The following is a 22,419-nucleotide window of genomic DNA, read 5'->3' on the forward strand; positions in this document are numbered from 1 at the left end:
TAAATATATGTTTATAACTTGGCATTTTCATCTAAACAATTTCATGACAATTTCAGGTATTACATTTCAGGTGCTACATTGCAGGATGTAGCACTGAATAAATGAAGACATCAGGACAGATGACTTGCAGAGGATAATAACGAATGTACATCCTGACTTTATTTATAATGTACATCGAGTGCACGTGGTCTTGACATGTAAATGTAAGCGCGGAAAGTGCACAGCTGCAAATGCATTCAAAGGGATTTCATAATTTTGCATATTGTCAGTGGCTTCATCATTTGCAGACATTATAGGATTACACAATATCATTATGTCAGAATGACATCCGGAATGAAGCAGGCATAAACCATCAATCAGGTCATCAGTGCTGAGTTTTGTTTTAATGTACTGTGAGCATTATGATGCATTTTCTTTTCCTTACCTTTTAGTGTACCTTGTTTTGTTTTATTGTATATTCCTGTCCTCTGCCTGCCTTTGACCATTCACATGTTAATTGTCCATGACTCTGGATTTCCTGTATACATCTGTTTGCCCTTATTTTGACCATCGCTTGCCCGACCATTCTTCTAATATCTGCATTTAGAACTGCACTCCTTTCTCCAGTGTCTGTCACACGTGGCAGATGTGATAGTGACATTACCATACCTGCCAACACCCATCTCCAACACCCTCGGGTCACCAACAGCACCAGCAGTCACTGCAACACCCAAAACCAGGTCCATGATACAGATACTAACACCACAGTACAGTTACTTTCCTATTCCGGTTCTCAACAGTGTTATTCAGAGACCTCACCCTGAACATCCCCTTCCCCTCCCCCTGGTCTTCCAGATTTTCTGAGACAAATATTGGCAGGTATGGATGTTACCAATCTTTAAAATCAAGATTGGTTGTTAAAATTTAGCCCTAAGACAACTTTTGTACACCAAATATGTACAAACGTGTACCAAATTCAATACACTTGCAGCAGTCCTCTTCTGTTTTAATGATTTTCCAAATGAGAACTAGTGTACTAGTGTGCACTAAATAAATGCTTTCACAAACAGGTGAAGCTAAGCTGATGTTAATGTAACCTTAGGTAATGTTGACATTTCTCTTGACTTGGAACACATGGCAGCCTTTTTAAAGAAATGCTGACCTCCTACGATCTGACAAGGGTTAATCTGAGCAATATAATACACAGTATTCGGTAGGTAGAGCAGATGGTTAGCAATGACCTTAAACATAGGTATGCAATTGTCTAACTTATTGGTTTATAAAGAAATTAAACCAATGATGTTGTTTAATTTAGATTATTTTGTCTCTCTTTCTCCACAAGCCATTTACTCTAGTATGACACACTAGCACTTTGAGCGTAATACAGATAGTGGTACAAGCTTCTTATTGGCTTGCACCTAAATTACCTCTTTCTTACAGCCAGTGCAATCTCTTGTTTACTGTATTGACCTTACTCAAGCTGTCAAGCAGTGCTCGGGAACAACATAACTTTTGAGTGACGATCTAAACATTGTATCCACTGAGATCCAGTAGTCTGGGGTAAATGCCCCAAATATGTGAAATATGTCAAAACGTTGCTAAGGTCAGCACAACAAACCCTTCATGAAGAACACCAGAGAATACTTCAAGTAAACTGAAATGTGTACTATGCAATACGTTGCCAAGTACAATAAAGAAGCATGAAATACGGAGACACATCCATCTGCTGCAACTATAAATTGGACTCGATGTCCTGCACAACCCAGATAATCTATCTGAATGCTGTTTGTAAAGATTATAACCATGTGAAGTATTGTTAATCTTATTATCCTACAGATTACATGCGTTGAAGTCTTTTTCGATGGCCTGGCCTGCAAGCGTCTCCTTCCCGGTAAGAAGGGCAGTGCTGACGTGAGTGGACATTTAGGACCCCGATTAAGCGGTGAGAAGAGACCTTGTTCTAATCTGGGGTGAATATCTCATGTTCATGCATATCCTTTTACCAAGACCTCTTTCCCATTTTAATCTCCCCAACTGCCAGAAAAGTGCTGAAACTGTACAACCTGCTGGTTTGAAAGGACGTCATGGCATATTATTTTTCATAAAGGTCACTGATGTGCAGTCTTTAGAAAAAAAAATGCCTTTGAGTATAATCTTCAAAGTTTAAATCATTTTCTGTTTTAGTTCACAATCTTAAATGAATAGTTCAAAATGATGTATTAAATAATGTTTTAGATGTGCCATTTGGTATTTGGTTTAGCATCTTAAGCTAAAGCACAAAATGCTGGAGAAGTCAATATGTTAGTGTTTTTAGAAAGTGAATCAATGATTATAAAATAAATTAAATGCAAATGCACTTCATCACATTTAAGCATTTGGAATTGTTTTACATTTGCAATGATTCAGTTTCCTGTCAACTTTACAGTGGGTGTATATAATGATACATGGGAAAGCATTTAAATGTATATGCAATTTATTGAATGCTATATCTAGATTACTTTTCTGGGGTAGTTTATTCTGTCTTTTTAATTTTATTTTTTCTGTATTCTTGACTTTTTATATCCCTGGCCCTTTTCAGCCCAGACTCGTATGGACCCCTTCGTATGGAGGTATGTTATTTTGCAGATTTTGTTTTCGCAAATCCACCAGAGGTTGCTGTATATGCATTTTCAAATCTCAAATTTCTCTCGCAAGTGCCATTCGTGGCTGCTGTTCTTGTGGAAATCCACCAGAGGCCATTGTCGATTGACTGACCGACCAAAACGCAACCAATAGTGTTTTCAAAAGCACTGATTGACCCGATCACCCCCTTTCCTAAACCCAACCGAGAGTGTTTTCAAAAGGAATCCAGAAAAGGAAATGTCTTGCTGCAGCCTGATTTTTACCACATTTTCAGGTCTTACCACGTTCTCACCTTGTTATTCAGACCACCTATTTTTTTTTTCCTCACCCTGGCCCTCACAATCATTACATACATGGAGGGGTGGGTTGGGGCAGATAGTTTCAGCCTGTGCAGTAAGTATTTGTGGATGAAGCGTGAGTGATTTGCTTGTGAAGTCAATGCAAAGATGCGATTAGACATTCTGTGGCGCCAATTGGGCATTTCATGCATTTCAAGTGCTTCTGACTGTAAAAAGTGTGAGCAAACATCTTACAAATGAAGCAATAGAACAGACAGAAAAGCAAGCAGCTTACAATGATGGCGATTGGTGCCAGGGTGATGGCCGCGGGAGGTGACTAGATTGAAAGACATTATTTTTACTTTACATCTATGGCCGGTATCACGATGTGCCTCAAACTGATAAATAATTTTGCTTAACTTTTTCTCTGCAGTTACTAAAAGAAAACACTTCCCTGCTTGCCATTAACAAGTTTTACGGTAATTAGTGTTTTAGGTCTATTACGGTAGGGGTGTCATGCTGGTAGACAAGAAAGATTAGCGAGTAAAGCTGCGGTCACACTGGGCTTTTCCTCCCATAGACTTCCATTCATACGAATGCGAATGCGCCATTCCAGAAAAACAGGGTCTTGCGTCAAGTTTCGCAGGTTGCTGCGGTGCATAGTTTAAGCTTGGTGAACTCTGACCTGCGAAATTGCATCACTTGATTGCTTGAGACCCATCGAGGATCAAAACATGACCACTCTGGGCAGAAATTTAAAATATGGAGCATTCGTTCACTTTTTAAATGTCTAATCATCTTGTTTAATCCCGCCCCTTTTCGCAGTGCTGTACGACAGAATTTCGCAAGCTCAAACTCTATTGTGACCGCAGCTTAAGCAGGAGAGTGGTGTCAAGGCTGTTAGCAATCTCATCAACTGCTCACATGGTAAACATCTTAAGATATTCAAACACATAGTTTATTAGGTAATTGGTAGATCTTCAGGTAAACAACATAATTGTATAATCACTTCTATTATTCAGTTGCTTAAGGATCCAAAGACACAAAGTAGACATCCATGGAAGAAGAATAGTTGACGAAGGAACGAAGGTGAAGAGAACCATCCAACTTTGATACCGGCTGATCAATGGAAGAATGAGATAGGTTTATTTAGTGTCCTTTGATTTGGGGAACAGGTGCAGATTATTAGAAGGCTAGTGATGGTTCGCGGGATTGGTGAGAGGTGGTTTGTGAGGGAGAGCGTTGATAGGAGGAGCAGGAATGAGCCGAGGATGTGACAAGGGGAAACCCCTTACGCATGTCATATGTGTGAGGTACATGACATCAAATGCTCCAGGTATGAAATCCAAGATAGATAAAGTAAGATTGTGGATACAAATACGGGTTATACAACCTTCCTTTGGCTTAATCCCTACCGTTTTAAATCTTGTCTTGACAAGAGACCAAAATAAAGACGCTTTATTTTTATTTGTGTCATTGTGTCAGATTGTACACCTAACATAGTAGCCTTTAATTTTTTATCTTGTGTTTCTGTTTTGCCTGCTTTCTGGAACCATTCTTCGCCTGACTCGAACCCTGTTGTGGCAGTCAACTCCTCTATGCTTCTCAAGATCGTCGACGTACATGATAAGCAACTAGACAAACTGGTAATAGTGGAAAAGCCATCCAACATGGAGGTAAGCGGTCAGCTGGTAACGTGAAAAGAAACAGACGCCATTGGTGGCATCATACCACCCCGTAGCGTTTGTTTTACAGATGAAATGTAGCAATACATAGCTCTGACTACATAATTCACACTCTCCAGAAATGTATACAGGGGTACGTTTTCACAATGAGCCTGTGTTGAGGAATTTAGGTACAAAATGTGTTTTGTTGTTAGACTTCAAAATAAAAACACTGAGCAATTTTAAATGCTCAATCTACAGTATATCCCTTTAAATAACTATAGACCATGACAACATGCCTAATTAAATGTGTAAAGCATAAATGAAACTCTAAGGGAGGTGGTATCTGAGGCAGCAAGCAAAATGATGGAAAATGCATGCATCTCAGTCATGGAAAGTGTTTGCATCTCAGTAGGCCATGTGTCTTATTTTAATGTTTTATGACTACTACAGTCACTTAATTAGTTTTTGTGCACCCCTAGAGTGCATTCATCTAATCTTTGAGGAATCACCCTTGGAGTATATTCATTAATAAGTACATCTTGCTGTGTGAATTTTCTGGAGAGAATGAAATCCCTAATTGTAATGACGTGAGTAAGACAAAAATCAGTTAGATATATAAGAAAGAAATGCACAAAACCTGGAAGGCTGAAAGACAAGGAGACAAAAAAGGAAACAGACAGCTTTAATTATGAATTCTGTGTCTTTATCTTGTTGTAGCAAAATCTTTTGAACACAGAAATGGTTTAGAATGATTTTATCTTTTTCATTTTTTTCTACAACTCCAAGTGAAAAACGCGACTATGCTGCTTCACATTTACGCGTATGTCATAACAATACATTAAAGCACATTCTCTCTCTCTCTCACTTTTTTTTGTGTTTTCTTTTTCTGACCAGGAAGATAAATTCTCTGTACAGATTACCATCATACATTCTTAAATGATTTTTATACAAAAAGTAGAAAGAATCATACCAAGAGCAGTAACAAATTATAAACAGTGAATGCAAATCTATAATGTGGCCCAAATTAAAAAATAGCACTACTACTACTACTAATAATAATAATGAAAAAATAAAAATAAAAAATAACTATGGTATGTTTGCTTATCCACATCTTTCCTGTATACAGTATATATATCTGTAATAGTAACACAATCAAACCACATACAGTGACACTGTTTCAGACAAAAGAAAGGCAATAAAACTGTCAGCTTTTCACAAAATAGAAAAATAAAGATTCTTTTAAAATAAGAAAAATAGACATTGTATGTTATGGGTAAAACTTCCTAGGAACACTAATCTATAACACATACTCTCTATAAGCAATATGATGTATACATTGATATTTTACAGACAATTAGACTTAAAATACTCATGGTTTTTATTTAAAAGATCCAAATCAAATCATGATGATTTAATAATGCACCTTCCCCCAAACTAACAAAAGCAATATTTTTGATCATAGAACACTATAATAGCATTGTCATATCATTCTGAGCTCTTTTCAAATGTAAGCATAGCATAGATGTGTTCATAGGAAGTATCACCACATTTTTCAAATGGTAAAATCTGACATAATGACTATACATGATTTATCCAGTTCTTAAACATCATGTAACCAACACCTCCATCAGAAGCAAGTTGCAGTACACTAATAGCAGGAGAGTCCCTGTGGAGCAACCTGAGGTTAAGTGCCTTCGCTCAAGGGCACAATGATGATGGAGAAGCTCAGTTTTTTCTCCAGTTTATGATGCACCTCTGTGTGAAATCAAGCTTTCCACCACCATTTGGCACTAGGAAAAGTTTCTACACAAAACTGTCATCCAGATCATTTCCCAAACGCCTGTCTTTCACAAAATGTTGTCTACCGTAACATTCTGACCTACATTTCAGTCTTAAAGGGATAGTTCACCCAAAACGGAAAGATCTGTCATGGTTTCCTCACACTTTACTGTTTCCAAACCAGCTTGCTTTTCTTTATTCCGTTAAACACAAAAGAATGTTGGAAAAATGTAACCATTGACTTCCATAAAATTAGTTTTTCTAACTATAGATAAAATGGTTACAGGTTTTTATAATAATAATAATAATAATAATAATAATAATAATAATTCCTTACATTAATAAAGTGCTTTTCTGGACACTTAAAGCACTTTTTACCCATATTTTGGGGGGAATCTCCTAATCCACCATTGCAGCTTTCACCCGGTTGACATGACGGCAGCTATATTGCACCAGACCACATGTCAGCTGATTGGTGGAAAGGAGACAAAGTGATGAATCCAATTATGATATGGGGATGGTTGGGGTTAAACCCCTACTATTTTTTTAAGGGGACATCCTAGGAATTTTAATGACCACAGAGAGTCAGGACATCGATTTAGGTCCTACTCACACTATGCCATCTGTACCGTGCACAGGCCCGTTTCCTGGATCGTTTGAGAAGCGTGAGTGCGCTGAATCGGGCTCAAGAACTTGGCCAGCCCTGGCCCGGTTGGAAGAACTGGGCCTGAGCGTGGTTCACTTAGGCTTTGGCATGGTACGTTTGTAGTGTGAGGCAAAACACGCCAAAGCCCGAAACTGAAAGCGAGACGTGACTTTTAAGGGACTGTTTCATATGGATTTATTATTCATTCTTACTGTTCAGTGAACGCAAACTACTGTAGTTTATTAAAAACGCAAACCTCTCACTGCACGACAGCTGCACGCCTTTAGCAGACCTCCTCATTCCTGCAGCACGAGGGCTTCATGATTATGAGCGCCTAAAGTGGCGGATCTGTTCGGCGAAATATCTGACTGTTTGTCATCGCATCCCTAAGGACTGTTTGGTGAAATATTTGACTGCATGTCACTGCATAACAAACGACTGAAACGATATAACTAGAGAAATCTCTACTGAGCTACTGAGTGAGTGCGCTTCTCACTGAACAGCACAGCAGCGATGACGTAAGCATGCTGAGGCCTGATTGTGGTGTGAGTGCGGGCCGTCGGGGGAGTCGGGAGGGGGGGACAAGCGTGCTTTGGCCCGGATCGAGGCAACTGTACCTTGTGTGAGTATGTCTTAATGTCTCATTTGAAAGATGCCGCTCACTGAGCAGTATAGAGTCCCCATCAATATACTAGGGCATTGCGCCTGATTCACATGGGGCTTCAAAGCTTGACAGAGGGCATTTATAAAGTTAGTCAGCAATCGGCTTCTGTCTGAGCTAGTGTATTTGCATACAGTGATGAAAAGTTGAGAAAGTCTCAACTTCTACAGTGAGCAACGCCACTGAAGCATAGCCGACACCCAACACTTGACGTCACCCATTCAAAGTGAATGGAAAGCATTGACGATGACGCCCCTTGTGAATGGGCTGTTAGGACTCAAACAGAACGCTGGTTGAGTGCCCCCTGCTGGTCTCACAAACACCACTTCCAGCAGCAACCTACAGTAGCTTTCCCATGTGGTCTCCCATCAAGGTACTGACCTGAGAGTGTGAGAGTTGCAGAGAGCTAACTGCTGGCTTTTTAGTTTTATTTAAAATATATTATATTGTGCTCAATTAAATAAAGAAAGTTGAGGGTGAGTATTTGGATGAATTATCCCATTAAGACTTAAGAATATGGATGTGTAGATTGCAAACTTAACTAATTAATGCTACTGTAACAAACTAATCTTACAAAGAGGAACAGAAAAAAATAATTTATAGTGTTTAGGGGTAATTACCTTACTAGATATCACAGAAAGCCATAATGTTTTATCTTATCATTGGAATAATCTTGGATAATATTGTTGCAATGCCATGGTGCATTGATAATACCAAGTAGACCTTATCAAAGATTTTCATATGCCATGGTAACAATTTCAAGGTAGTTGGAGAAAACAATTATATTATAATTAAATCTTATCTGGCACATCTTGGTAGATTATTTACTTCTCTTTTTTTGTGATGACTTGATTGGGTGTGTACACTTTTTTTAAGTAATATGGTCCTCAGCTAGACAGACTGCTAGTCTCTGTTTTCTAAAATTTGCAGTAATCTGTTCAGACAGCAACTTCCAAATGCAGAAATTAATGACAAATGTGATAGATGCACTGAAAAACAAATGAAATATAGGCACATAATGTCATGAAGCATCACCAACAATTAGTAGAATTTTGTTGTGAAATACATGTATGACAGACTGCGTTGTTTTTTTTTTGTTTTTTTTTTTTACTCACATGAATCTGACATATAAATATAATAAAAATAATCAACAGTGTGCAACTGGGGTCCAACATTGCAATAGAAGTAACAAAACCAAAAGAAGAACCTACAAAATTTCATTACATTTGCATCTCTTTCTTTCTTTCTGTTTCTTTCTGTGTAGTCTCACCTCATGGGAACGTTTGGTCCATTGTGATGCACATCCACATTAGCTGAAGAAAATCCTCTTGGCAAACTGCAGCGCACAGTTGGATAAACTCTCTCTTTTATTCCCTGCTTCTCTGAGATACCCCAACATCTCTTGTTCTTGGGTATTTATTCATATCTGCTTTAATGCTTGAAGGCAACTGGAGATATCCTTCATTCATGTCTCAATAAATAGGATGAGCTCTGGCCCTGTTTGAATCCCTATAACTCACAAATACATTAAAATTTTCTTTTTTTTTGTGATCAAATGAACAGAAGGACAATATTGAGATGAAAAATCATGCATTACACAGTCATGGCCAATGCTGAGGTGTCTTTTTATTATACCATTTGAGTCCTTCTTGACGTCATATGATACAGCAAGTTTGTATCCTTTTTACCCGAAAGTTCAAAGAATGCTTTTTCTTTTTTGTTCTCTTTTGGCAGAGCTAATCCAATGTCCCTGTCAGACTGTACTCTCCATGACCCACTCAGAGCTATCAAATGTCGCTTTATCGCCTTCCCCCTCACTCTCGTCACACTGCAGGAGCATGCCATTAACTGAGAGACTCCTCTTAGTCCAAATGTTACTGATGCGCCGTGGGTAGCTAAGGCACTGTGAAGCACCAAAGTCCCCCATGTCGAATGAGTGGCTGCGCTTGGGCTTGTTCTCTGATGGCAGCATCACAAGCTTTCCAAGCTTAGAATCTCCTCGGCCTAGCAGAGGCTCCTTGTCAGTGGGGGGTCTCATGGCCATTGCCATGGTCCCAGAGGAAGATGGTCCTCCTGGATCTCTTGTGGGAGCTCTCAAATCCAGAGAGGCAAATGCCCCAAGAAGGTTATCCAAGTTTGGCCGCGCTTTGGCTGACGACTGCTTCCACCTATGAGGCAAGGTGTTTGAATCGCCATGCCGGTTGTAGGACTCTACTTTCTCACATCCAAGTGTGTCTGCTGAGGAGGATGAAGAGGAAGAGATGCTACTCTGCAAGGAGCCACACTTAAACTCCACCACTTCATCTCGCATCACCACTACAGTTTTTGGTGTCTGTGGTGTAGGAGCACCATTGTTTAGACGTTGCGGAGCTTGTGGTCTCCCATTGGTCTGGGAGTAGGTGTTGCTCACAGTCACTAACTTTGCAACTTGCAAACCGCTGTTCACTTTGTAGCGAACCATAAGGATGACAATAAAAACCAACAAAGTGGCCACAATCACTCCACCAATCACTAAGATCATGGTTCCTCCTAGAAACTGACTGTGAAGTGACTGGCAGCGAGGAAACTCATCACGTGTCTCGAATTGCACACAGCCCACTATGTTGGTTGCAGTAAGTGTGGTGGCAGTGTCTTCCCAGATGGCTAACACACATAGATCATACTGCATCCCTGGCATCAGGTTGTTGACCAAAAAGGATCTGCTGATTGCCGGAATCATTCTGTGGATGGCAAAAGACTGAAATTAATACAAGTATCAAATAATGTATTAAAGGAATGTGTTAAAATATACATTCTGATAACTTATTGCTTTATTGTGGATGCATATGATGATCTGCACACTGGGAGAAGACAGTATTTAATCCTTTCATTATGATTAAACTTAATTGCTTAGAAAGGACATCATACAAACATTAGTTTAAGCAAAATCTACTACCACTATTAGTACTACTACTACTACTACTGCTAATAATAATAATACAAATCTTATTGCCTTAATTGTGAAGATTACATATGAATATATTTTATTAAACTTTTAATGTTTTGTCAACACTGAATCATATAAACAGGGCAACTGTGTAATCATACTTTTTTTTTTATAATTCTATAGAAAGTAAGTCATTACTTATGTATATAACATCATATTCCTTTAAGGTACATTTTGCAGTAATTTTCCACTTGACTCTGTAAAATGCACCTGGAGTACAGAGGACATAATCACAAGTGATTTTTTTTTCCATCTGATTAGTGCATCATTAAGTAGAACATCCTTTGCATATACCTGGCAGTGGATGTGGACTGAGAATACTAATTAGTGTGCAATCATTTATCCAGCTACCCTGCTCAGAAAAGGCTAATTAATTATATAGTGTCCAAGGCTTTTTTCTACGAACATGCCATCAAAGCCCAATGGGTCAGGATGCATAAGGAAAAACCACAGTGGACAGTGGGATGTCTCATGTGAGGTAAACAGATCCACTTCTGCTTGGTAAGACTTTTACAAAATGAGCTGCACCAGATCTCGGTGAATTATCTATTCCCTGATCCTCTAAACAAGATGTCTGCCTTCTGATTCAGATGCCTAAAAATATAAACTTCTCTGACTGAAAGCAGCTTCTGTTGATGTAGACCACCACTTTGTTGTGCACATGTATGGCCCCTGAGATCTGGAAGGAAATGTCTTAAAGCTAAAAACACAGACAACATCTCCAAGCATTTTATGTTCCACAAGAGACAGTGTCCCTCTATAGACCATGTGTTTAGTGACCTTCAAATTCCACTCCCAGCATGTGAGGGAAGCATCCATTGTTACCATCATGCAGCAACAAGTTGTTCTCAACAACAGTCTCTGGGACAGGAAACAAGGTTACCTTAACTTTTTTTAGGCTTGATGGCATCACCATGAGACCTTGAGCATGCAAAACTGCCACCACTGAAAAAGTCTTATACACATTAATCTACAATATATTCCATGGGATGCCGGTGCCAATAGACCCAACATTTATTACCAGCATAATAGTCAAAAGTTAATGGCAACATTCTAAAAATGAAGCAGCACCAAATCGCATTGATGAATTTATAGTTGCTCTGATGTATCATCCAGATACATTAATATCTGCATTACTTAAGGTTGTAATGGAACCAGCATTGAATAACTAAGAGACTAGAAAGGTAGACTCTGGGAAATTCCTATTCTGAGGAAGGATGTCTAAAGTGAAGTTTGCGTCTTTGGCATTTATCACGACAAGCCTCTTTTCCTCTTTCGTCCTAATCCTCTATCCTTGAAGAATGGATATTTTCAATTTGTTTGGGCCAAGTGTATAATTAATTGACAGATCTAGAATCAGATTCAACCACTCATCCTCCTTCAGAATAGTGAATTTCAGCTAAAATACCTGGATTCTCTCTCGTGTGGGTAAACATTCTGTGGTCCTTTTACACAGGATAGTCTTCACCTCTTCCTGCATAATAAGAGCTTTACTCAGGATTCATCAATATTGAAAGAACCCCATTGTTAAAGTAGTTAAAATGTTGCTCCGAAGCAGAAAACCAGAGGGTCCTAACCAATCTGATTCTTTTTGAGCCCTTCTTAGAGATAAACAGCTGGGCTCTGGCCAGGACTACTCCCACAAGGCAGTTCCACAGTCACAAAAGCAGGGTTGAAGAAATTTGTGGAACTCTGCCTGAGAAGTTCCCACTAATGTTTCATGGTAACTGTGTTAAATGATGCCTGGTAGTTTAACTTGAGCATCCAGCAAAGATGCTATGCATCCCTACTTTTGTGTGACAGTTTAGGCCAGAGATGTCTCTCTCTCTCCTGACTCAAGGACGGCCACTTTATAGGCTCCATTTAACAATGGAGAGACAATTATGTGGCCCAGCACAATTATTTAATAGCATCCAAGCCTACTCCGTCCCCTTCATGTCTCCAATTTAGCATGTTATGCTAACGTAGTCATATTGCCTGACCTTTTGCAACATTTTCTGTACCCCCAGACTTGATGACAGTTTTAAAGACTAGAGGGTCACGTTGTGGGATTTTAGTATTGATTACTAGATTGGCACTAAATGATGGACCAGATTTTCCTCACAAATCTATGCATACCCATACCTCTGTAAACCCATGATCATAACACATTTGGATGCACCAGGGTTATAATCATGAGAACAGTATGGTTATTTTATGATTTGGTCAGCTCTATACAGACAACATGGAAGTGCCCAATGCAGAGAAAACAGTCTAGGTTCAAGGAAATGATTATCAAGTGCATCTTTAACTTGTGTTTTATTTTTCTTCTAGAAGGCAAGGGCAGAAAAAGAGAAGTGCTCATGTCCAACACCTTCACTAGATCCATTTGTACCATAAGATCTGAGTCACCATGAGCATGAACCAAACCAATGAAGTGCAACTTGCCAAGTGCTCAAAGTATGCTCAGTGGGAGCAAAGTACTCTCTGGGAGAGTTTATCACAGTGCTTGTTGTTAGCTCCCTTAAGAGCTGCACAAACATGCTCCACTCCCACACACTCGACACAGAGCTTGTGTGTGTGTCCCCTTCTGCGATATAATGAGGGCATGAAGGCACACACTGCCTGTATTGACCAGTTGTCATTATATGGTGTGCTTACACAAAAATAAACAACACTAAATTGGCATAAAGTTTACAAAGAATGTTTGCTGGATATCCAAAGAGCTGAATTAGACTTGGTTAGGTCCAACCCTAATCAAACACAACCACCTAGCTTTCAAGTGCTCTTGAAGACACTGATCAGACTGTTCAGCTGTGTTTGATTAGTGTTGGAGCAACACTCTACAGGGACCTCCAGGACCGAGTTTGACCATCCCTGTGCTCTGTCAAGACATCCTGTCATACTACTGGATGGATTTGACATGTGCTTTATGGCGCAATCTTGCAGATTTATCCTCAAAGTCTTCCCTTCTGATACAGTTGAGTTAACTCAAAAGGAAACATATTTTATGCTCAAGATATCCTTTACTGCACTGTAACCACATCTAGCATGGTGGTCTGACACATTGTCTATGCTAAGCCTCTATGCCAGCAAGTCCATTACTCATACATAATTGCTTTCCCATCACAGGAGAAGACACTACATTCAGTGGTGACAGCTTTACGAGAGAGCCCAACCTTTTTTCCACTAGAGCTTTAGTGATTGATTTTTTTTCTTTGTAGTTGCTAGCATCCAGGTTAACACTACTATTCCACGTCAGGCGGAAGATAACAGATCCATGCAATCCAACCGCATGAATTTATTTAGTAATAAAAAGGCAGCAGTAAATAAACAGCAGGCTCATTTTGTGTAGATTATACATTGTACTCTTTCCAAAACATGAAAAGCTCTGTTTATTTTAAGACAAAGAAACAAAACAGCCTAATGATTATGCAAAACTGTTCATATTTAGACTGTTTGTGAAGGGAGCACACTACTTTGAATGCATGTTTTATGTGGATCATATATATATATATATATATATATATATATATATATATATATATATATATATATATATATATATATATATATATATATATATAATGCAAACAAACCAAGATAAATAAGCTAGAAAATTTATAAATAATTAAAAAACATATTTAAATAAATGTATACCTGATGCAGCTAAATTGACTGCATACTGGCTTTCACTAGGCATTTTTAAAGAACCAACCACTGCAATTTTCATGTAATAATGGCTATCATTTCCTTGACTCAGCCACATAATGGTCCTATTTTTGCCTGGAAATACTCCTCAGACAAGAAGAAATATAAATTGTTAACTGCTGCTGGTGAGTTTAGACATAATTTGTAGCTAACTGATTCCAGAAAGGTTAAGTGAGTCAGTTATTAAGATGGGCTTATAGGGAAGCAAATTCTAATAGGTAACTGCTTAAATGTCACTGTACTTTCTATCCTCTAAATGGCCAGTGATTCTACAAATGTGACATGCTTACCACTAGTGGTATGCAAGCTTCCTTATAATAATATGCAAAGGAATTACTGAATAAAAAAATAAATAAAAAAACTTTTTTTTTTACTCGTAAGTTCAGTGTAGTGTTAATGTTAGAACTGTATGTACAACATTTAAAGTGGTTGCCAATAATACCTATTCTTGTTAGAAAAAAAACTCTACTATTAAAAAACTAGTAAAAAAACATCATGGTAACAAATATACAATCAGTGGTGTAGCGGGGGGCCCCGTCAACAACTCCTACATGGAGTTAAAGTCCAGTATATTTGCTGCATAAAATTAAAGTAATGCAATAAAAATTGTTTATCGAAATTAGATGTAACATAAAACTCTAATGTACATAACCGATAAGTAAAAAAAGCATAGCAATTAAAAAAAAAGCATAAAAAGTGAGGAATTATGGAGAAGTCCATTAACAGTTGTTTATTGTATATATTATGAAAACTTACTCTTAACCAGTTAACCAGAATTTTTACGGCCATTTTTTAAATTGAGATACAATCTATTTGTCTAATTCCAACATATATTCAATGAGAAACTAAAAGAACTTGTGCCTAAAGTATGTGCCTAATCAGTCTCCAGTTGTTTAAAGGAAAGGAAACATAGAATATTTACCTATAAATCAGGACATCATCCTCCGAACAGTTGTATTGCAGCTGGTACATTTTTACTTTGGGCGATACTTTGCTAACCATCCACTTGATTAGAGCAGAGACTCCAGTGACCTCTGACACTGAAACGACTTGCTCTGGCTGGGCTTTGGTCTCGCCTTTACTGGTTTTAGTGGAGCTGGTGATGTCAGATAGTCTGGACTTGGGCTGAGATGTGCGGTTAGTTCCATTGCTGAGATGAGGAAGCTGGATGATGGAGAGTTCAATTGAGGCTGTTGATTCTCCTGCTGCATTTGCAGCAATGCAAGTAAATGTCCCATAATCCTTTGATGTGGTGATTGCAATGTCTAAAGTACCATTTTCATACACAGTAGCTCTGGATGAGTTGCTTATTAGCCTGTCATCTGGTGCAATCCAGTGTATAAAAGGCATAGGGTCACCAACAGCTTTGCAGCGTAAACTAGCCGTCTGTCCTTCCAGGACCAAAAGCTTATGGGTGTGTTGAGTAATTAATGGTGGTTCACAGACAAACTCTTCCTCTCGAACATACCAAAAGTAACGACCTTTGAGGCTTGGAGGGGAGGCACAGGTTTCCATATCATCCTCCCTCTCTAGGCGTCGCAACCATAAAATCTCACAATTACAGTGAAGAGGATTCCCACCAAAGCTGAGAGACAGAACAGGGGCAAATGGTGTACTGAGAACGATGTTGCTCTGCGATCGAGCAAAAATAGGATCTGGTGGAAGCTTCTGGAGACGGTTTGATGTAAGATCCAGCCTTGCTAGCTTTTCAAGATCAGTGAAAGTGCCCTCAGCAATGTGGTTGATGAGATTGTGGTCAAGACTCAGCTGGTGTAGGTTGAGCATCTTGCGTATGGCGTCCCAGGGAATGCCCCGCAGGTTGTTGTAGGAGAGGTCTAGGTCCTCCAAGGTGAGCAGCAGGTCATCGAAAGTTTCTTTGGAGATATGTGTAAGCTGGTTGTTGTTCAGGATGAGGTGTTGCAAGTTTACTAAGCCTCGTAAGACATCTGGACCCAGCTCTGTCAAACGGTTGCTATCCAGGTGCAACGAACGCAGAGTTTCAAGATCCACAAAGGAGAATGGCTGAATGAAGCTGATGGTGTTTCTTGAAAGTGTAAGGTCCACAAGGCCTGTCATGTTGGTGAAGTCTTGCTGAGTAATTTTAATGATGTAATTTCCTCCAAGGCGTAATTCAACAGTTCTTCTGTCAATATCAGGGGGCACAAACAGCAGACCTTTCGACGGGCAGAGTGTACCCAAGGACTCCGACAAGTTCTGACAGACACAATATTTAGGGCAGGCGGTGGTCATCATCACTGCGCTTCCTAGAAGAAGGAGGCTGCAGAGCACTTTGGCCATGGTAAATCACAAACAGGTACCTGGACAGACAACAAGAAAACACTGGTCAGTTCATCCTGTTTTATTCACTACTGATTTACTGCATGTAATAACATCTGATTAATACAATTTTCATTATCAACATTTTATTTTGTTACACTTTATGAACTAATTTTAAATTAGCTTGGGCTTTTACTATCTTTTGTGCATCCAGCTATGGCTATATTTCTGTACTACACAGTATTTAAAAAATATTAATATATATGTAGTGCGATGCCGTGGCGCAGTAGTTGGTTTCCTCCGGGTGCTCCGGTTTCCCCCACAGTCCAAAGACGTGTGGTATACAGGTGAATTGGGTGGGCTAAATTGTCCGTAGTGTATGTGTGCGTGTGTGTAAATGTGTGTGTGTGTGTGAATGTTTCCCAAAGATGGGTTGCGGCTGGAAGGGCATCCAGAAATGTGCTGGATAAGTTGGTGGTTCATTCTGCTGTGGCGACCCCGGGTTAATATATATATGATATATATATATATATATATATATATATATATGTGTGTGTGTGTGTGTGAAAATAATACTCTAAACAATGCACGTCATCTATGTTGATCTTAGAACATAATTTTTGTTTGATATCCAACCTATTCCCTACTTCTAAACCTAACCATGTAAATTACTGTAAATTATTCCCAAAATCAGAGGGGAATAATAGTTGGAAACCATCATGTAGAAGTGCATAAGTCTCGTAAGCCTAAACTTAACATGAACAATAAATGTATCCATTGATTCTGATTCTGAATGTTGTTGCACAATCAACATAAACGTTTATCCAGGAAGATGCCCTAATTGGTGAAATCAGGTTGGTGCTAAACAATACTCTAAAAATAATGCTTTGTGTCATGGTGACCAGCAATACAGCCTGTGTAGATCACTAGCGCACAACAAATCTGCTGGTATATGGACTACAAGATCCAGTCATGCACCACACACACACACACCTGTTCCAGATTCCTATTACACTGTAATATGCATCCACCCTTTTTGTTGCATGTTCACAATTTATTTTTATTATTTGTTAGCCAGTTATGGTAAATATTAAAGGTTCTAAACCCTCGATTATGCTTATTCTTCAACTCAAGAAATTATAATATTTACTGTACGATATTTAATTTGATAGGTGTCTCTCACATTGTCCCAATGCAACACTAAAAGTTGAGCAAAGCAGGTGGGTCTCTCCAGTACTCAAGTGCACTGCAAACTGAACATAGGTAATGCTATAAGTAACATTTACATTGATGGCAAAAAAAAAAAAAAAAAAAAAAAAAAAAAATATATATATATATATATATATATATTTTTTTTTTTTATTTTTTTTTTTCAAAACATAAAATATCTTATATTTGCTTATACATATCTTTTGAAGGGTTTGGCTTATTACAATTCTAATGACGACCTTAATTACTTTAAAGAGCCCTTATTATACATTAAATATTTGGTTGAATGGTTAAAGGATCATATTTTGGTTGAAAGGGTCTCCAACAACAGTCTAATATGCATGCAAGGTCAAAAAACACTTTCATAGTCTTATAATATGCATTAATTTTACCAAATTATCCCAGCGACTCCCATATGAATCGTTCAGAGATTCATTTGTTCCCAAACTACTCCTTAGCATGAAGCTAATCTGCGCTGATTGGACAGATGACAGCTTGTTGCGATTGGTCAACACTGACAGCATTCAATACAAGACAGAGTGTAAAGCCCATCACAGCTTATCAACAATATAAAAGTAGTCAGAGTGCATAGTGCATGTGTGAGCAAATCTGCCAACACTGCCAATATTGTTTTTCCCAGGAGTCTCCCTTATTTCTGACTCGACTCCAGCCACCCTCCCAATTTGGTAAGCGGCTGAAACATGCTTCATAGTAGTTACTAACACTATACTACACAGTACCTGGTTCTCACCATGCCGGCCCATTCATAGAGGGGACCTAGGCGGCGTCCACGAACCCCCCGGTCCTAACTTTCATCTCCAACACCCACCCCCTCCCTCCCAGTCCTTGCTTTCATCCACGAACCGGTCACTGTTTTTTCACTTTTGGGTTGAGGGCGGCCTGATCAACGTTCGCCTAGAGTGCCAGTTCAGCTTGCTCTGGCCAAGAGTGTTATTCAGACTCCTCACCCCGAACCTAATCCACACAGTGGCAAAAGCTGAACTATTTTGAAACTTGACTGCTGCAAGTGTGTAAGAACAGCTGATGATGGCCATAACAACGACAAACGGCTGTGGAACGCAAGCTCTCACACGCAATTAAATCTGTAAACAAAGCAGCACGTGTTGCATTTTCAAAGTGGCATTAGACGCGATAGAGAATATAAAGAGTTCACCAGCTACAGTCCAGGCGGTCACAAGTAATAAAACACAATTTAACACATAATTTGCAAGCTGGAGAAAACAAGAAGGCAACCATTTTAATTGCACTTACTTACACTTATGAAAATCCATGTCACGCCGAAATGGCTAAAGACTCGTTATCAAGACGATTCATTTAACGTACTAGGAGTCGACTCTTATAAATGAATCAACCATAGTTTTAAACACTGTGCAGTTTTAGATTAAGCCTTAGTTGAATATTTCACTTCACTTAGAGCTTTGTTACACACTCCATGGAAGATCATTCTTGAAAACCCATAATTGGGTCTCTTTAATGATTAATGATAAATGCGCTATGAGTTGCTATTGGACCTTAATGATTGCCATTTGTGAATATAATTGTATTATTATTTATTCATAAATTCATTCATTTATTTTCTTTTCGACTTAGTCCCTTTATTAATCAGAAGTTGCCACAGCGGAATGAACCGCTATTGTATTATTAATATTTATTTGATTTTTATGCCATATTAAATACCTGAGAGGATACTTGGCTATAAGATAGTGAACTCACTCTACCTTCAGGGGCTTACTGAACTGTAAGAGCTCCATACCTCTTGACACAGAGAGAACGTATGACTGGGCTCTGGCTCAAACGACAGCCCATAAGTCCTGTAGACATTTGTATCATCAATTCCAAATATACTCAAAACTTAAATCAATTTTAATCAGTGCTCTGCCAGACTGATTCTCTAATGGTAGGGTAGGGCTGCTGGAGCTGTTTGAGGTGTCTGCGAGGAGACGGGTGATTTTCATTTCCAGGCATTAAAGGATAATATTTCTCCCAGCTAGCAGAATTCACCCAATAAATCATAGTTGTTTTACCAATACCTTCAGTCTATATCTTCTTTCCAAATATTCCCTTAAACCTCAGTACGCAGAGTTCTTTCTTTCAAAAAATAAAACGAAGAGCAATTGTTTGTCTGTTTTCAAGCACTTTCTTGGCTATTCTTAAAGAGCCCATATTATACATGAAATAGGGTCATATCTTGGTTGTAAGGGTCTCCAACAACAGTCTAATATGCATGCAAGGTCAAAAAACACTTTCATGGTCTTATAATCTGCGTTTATTTTTACCTAATTATCCCAGCGACTCCTGTATGAATCGTCCAGTGATTCATTTGTTCCCAAACCCCTCCTTAGCGCGAAGCTAATCTGCGCTGATAGGACCAATGACAGTCTGTCGCGATTGGCCGACTGGCCTAAGTCAGAGAGTAAAATGGCCAATAGCTAATCAGCAATATAAAAAGTAATCACAGTTCATACACGCTCGATAGTGTAGGCGTGGATTTTAGCTGCCACACACACACAAAAACACACACACACCTCCGGACTACAACGATCCCGCTTCCGCCCGCACCCGCCAGGTTTTAGCCTTAGAACCCGCCCCGTTTTCTGCCCGCCGCGCCCTATCTCGCTAAAGAGCGGGGGAGAACACAACCAAAAATCACCCAGCTATACAGTCCAGACAGCCAAGCTGTCTGTATAAACACACACACAGCACCAAGCACACAAAGCTCTCGCTCGCGCTCTCTCTCTCTCTCATACGCGCGTGTGCGCACTAACACACATACACACAAGCACCAAGCAGACACATCTTTCTCATTCGCATAGCAATATCCGTGATATTGCTAGACAGCCCGCTCCCGTCCCAAATTAAACCCGTTACCGACCGCTCCCGCTATTTATTCGGAAATTTATTACCGCGCCGCAGAAATCTGGTGCGGGGACAGACCTCTACCACGGAGCTCCATAAACAAAGCAGCACGCTTCGCGTTTTTAACGTGACTTTGCACGCGATAAGAGAATATAGCCAGTTAACCTGATACAGTACACTCGGTTACAAGTAACAAATCACAACTAAATACATTTGCAAGCCAGAGTCAACGAGGCCACAACTTTAATCGCAAGTACTTACACTTGAGAAATGGAAACCCATCCTGACGTCCATCAGTAAGTTACTCTTTACTGATCCTTCCTTTAACAAACGCAGATGAAGTATTCTTTGTAGCATGTAGCTTCCAGTAGTTTCCAACTGCTTGGCTATAATGCTGATGTTTCATCTTTGGGTAGAGACTCGATATAATATCCATCTGCAGTGTGACTTTAATCGACCGGCATGTTTGTGTGCGTGTGTTTGTGGGTGGGTGTGTGTTTGTGTGTGTGTGTGTCTGGGTTTCTGCGTCAGAGGGCGGGGCCTCAGGTTTGAAATCTCCCGGGTTTGCGCGTGCACGTGAATAACTTGGTTTCGTTCGTACGTCATGGCGAAACACCTAATGCCTCGGTATCAAGGCAACTCGTTTGAAGCACTATGAGTCGACTCTTTTATAGATGAATCAAACGTTTTAAACACTGTATTCTTACAGATTTAAGCCTTAGCTGAATACTTCACTTCACTTAGAGCTGTGTTACACACTACATGAAGGGGAATTTTCAAAAACCCATAATATGGGCTCTTTAACTTTCCTGCATTAGCATGCTTTCAAAAGAAGCATACGTATATGAAAACAGATTTTGTAGAGGGCAACTGACTCAGAAATTACTCGGTAGTTAAAGTTTTAGAGTCAAAGCAAATCATCAATATGTTTATGAAGCGTAATGCCGTGATTACCCAAACCGTGTAATCAAAGCAGTCTGCAACAAAACAAAATAAATTGTCACATCCAGATGAAGGAAAGTTTTCATTGACACCCTGACAGACATGCAATCAGTGTTTAGTAATTCTAGATATTTTTGGCAGGGCTGCCTTTTGCTAGAAAGCAGATTAAACATAGCATGTCAAGCAATTTCCCCCTGTTATTACAAAAGAAAGAAACAAACAACAACAACAAAATGGAAAATTAGTCAGCAACACAAAACCCTGTAGCACAAATCGTGTTTGGGTTATTACCCATGTTTGGGTTAAAATTGGGCTTTATCACCTTGATAATTTGCACCACAATGCTAACTTGCTCTGGAGCAGATTCTATTTCAGGTTAGTAAAGTAAAGTGGCATGCACACAAAAAATGCTAAGTTGCACACAATTACTTTCATGTCATTACAACGCAAATCGATTAAGTTAACTTAATGGCTTGTACGATTTTAGTTGACTGAACATAAAAACTAGACTTCATGTGGCTGAAGTGTGTCAGCAGTTCCTGCAAGATGTAGACATTGATGATAAGGACTGGCCCGCCCGTTCCCCAGACCTAAAATCAAATGAGCAAATCTGGGACATCATGTCTCGCTCCATCTACCAATGCCACATTGCACTACAGACTGTTCAAAAGTTTGGCGGATGCTTTAGTCCAGGTCTGGGAGGCAGATGTAACACATACTACTGAGATTCATTTTCACATTACAGGACATTACATCAAAGTTGGATCATTACCATTTCCATTGATAATGTTTGTGCGAAGCTTAGT

The 22,419-nt window shown here is 39.2% G+C and overlaps 1 protein-coding gene across 7 annotated transcripts in view; it reads right to left on the reverse strand.

Moving 5' to 3' along the window:
• Positions 1 to 8,133: 8,133 nt before the first annotated feature.
• Positions 8,134 to 22,419, reverse strand: part of LOC797812 (leucine-rich repeat and fibronectin type-III domain-containing protein 2) — a 299,809-nt gene continuing 285,523 nt past the window's right edge. For 4 of the 7 annotated variants that reach the window (XM_001338239.7, XM_073927817.1, XM_068214680.2 and 1 more), the window contains 2 exons: positions 15,231 to 16,626; positions 8,134 to 10,352 (listed from right to left, as the gene is read on the reverse strand). In XM_001338239.7, coding sequence (XP_001338275.1) covers positions 9,386 to 10,352; positions 15,231 to 16,606 — 2,343 coding nt within the window. In that variant the 5' untranslated portion in view covers positions 16,607 to 16,626 and the 3' untranslated portion in view covers positions 8,134 to 9,385. The remainder of the gene's footprint in view (positions 10,353 to 15,230; positions 16,627 to 22,419) is intronic. The other 3 variants (XR_012393078.1, XR_012393080.1, XR_012393081.1) reach the window with 1 other exon arrangement.

Source organism: Danio rerio, chromosome 17 (assembly GCF_049306965.1).
Source record: "Danio rerio strain Tuebingen ecotype United States chromosome 17, GRCz12tu, whole genome shotgun sequence".
Classification (NCBI taxonomy): Eukaryota; Metazoa; Chordata; class Actinopteri; order Cypriniformes; family Danionidae; genus Danio; species Danio rerio.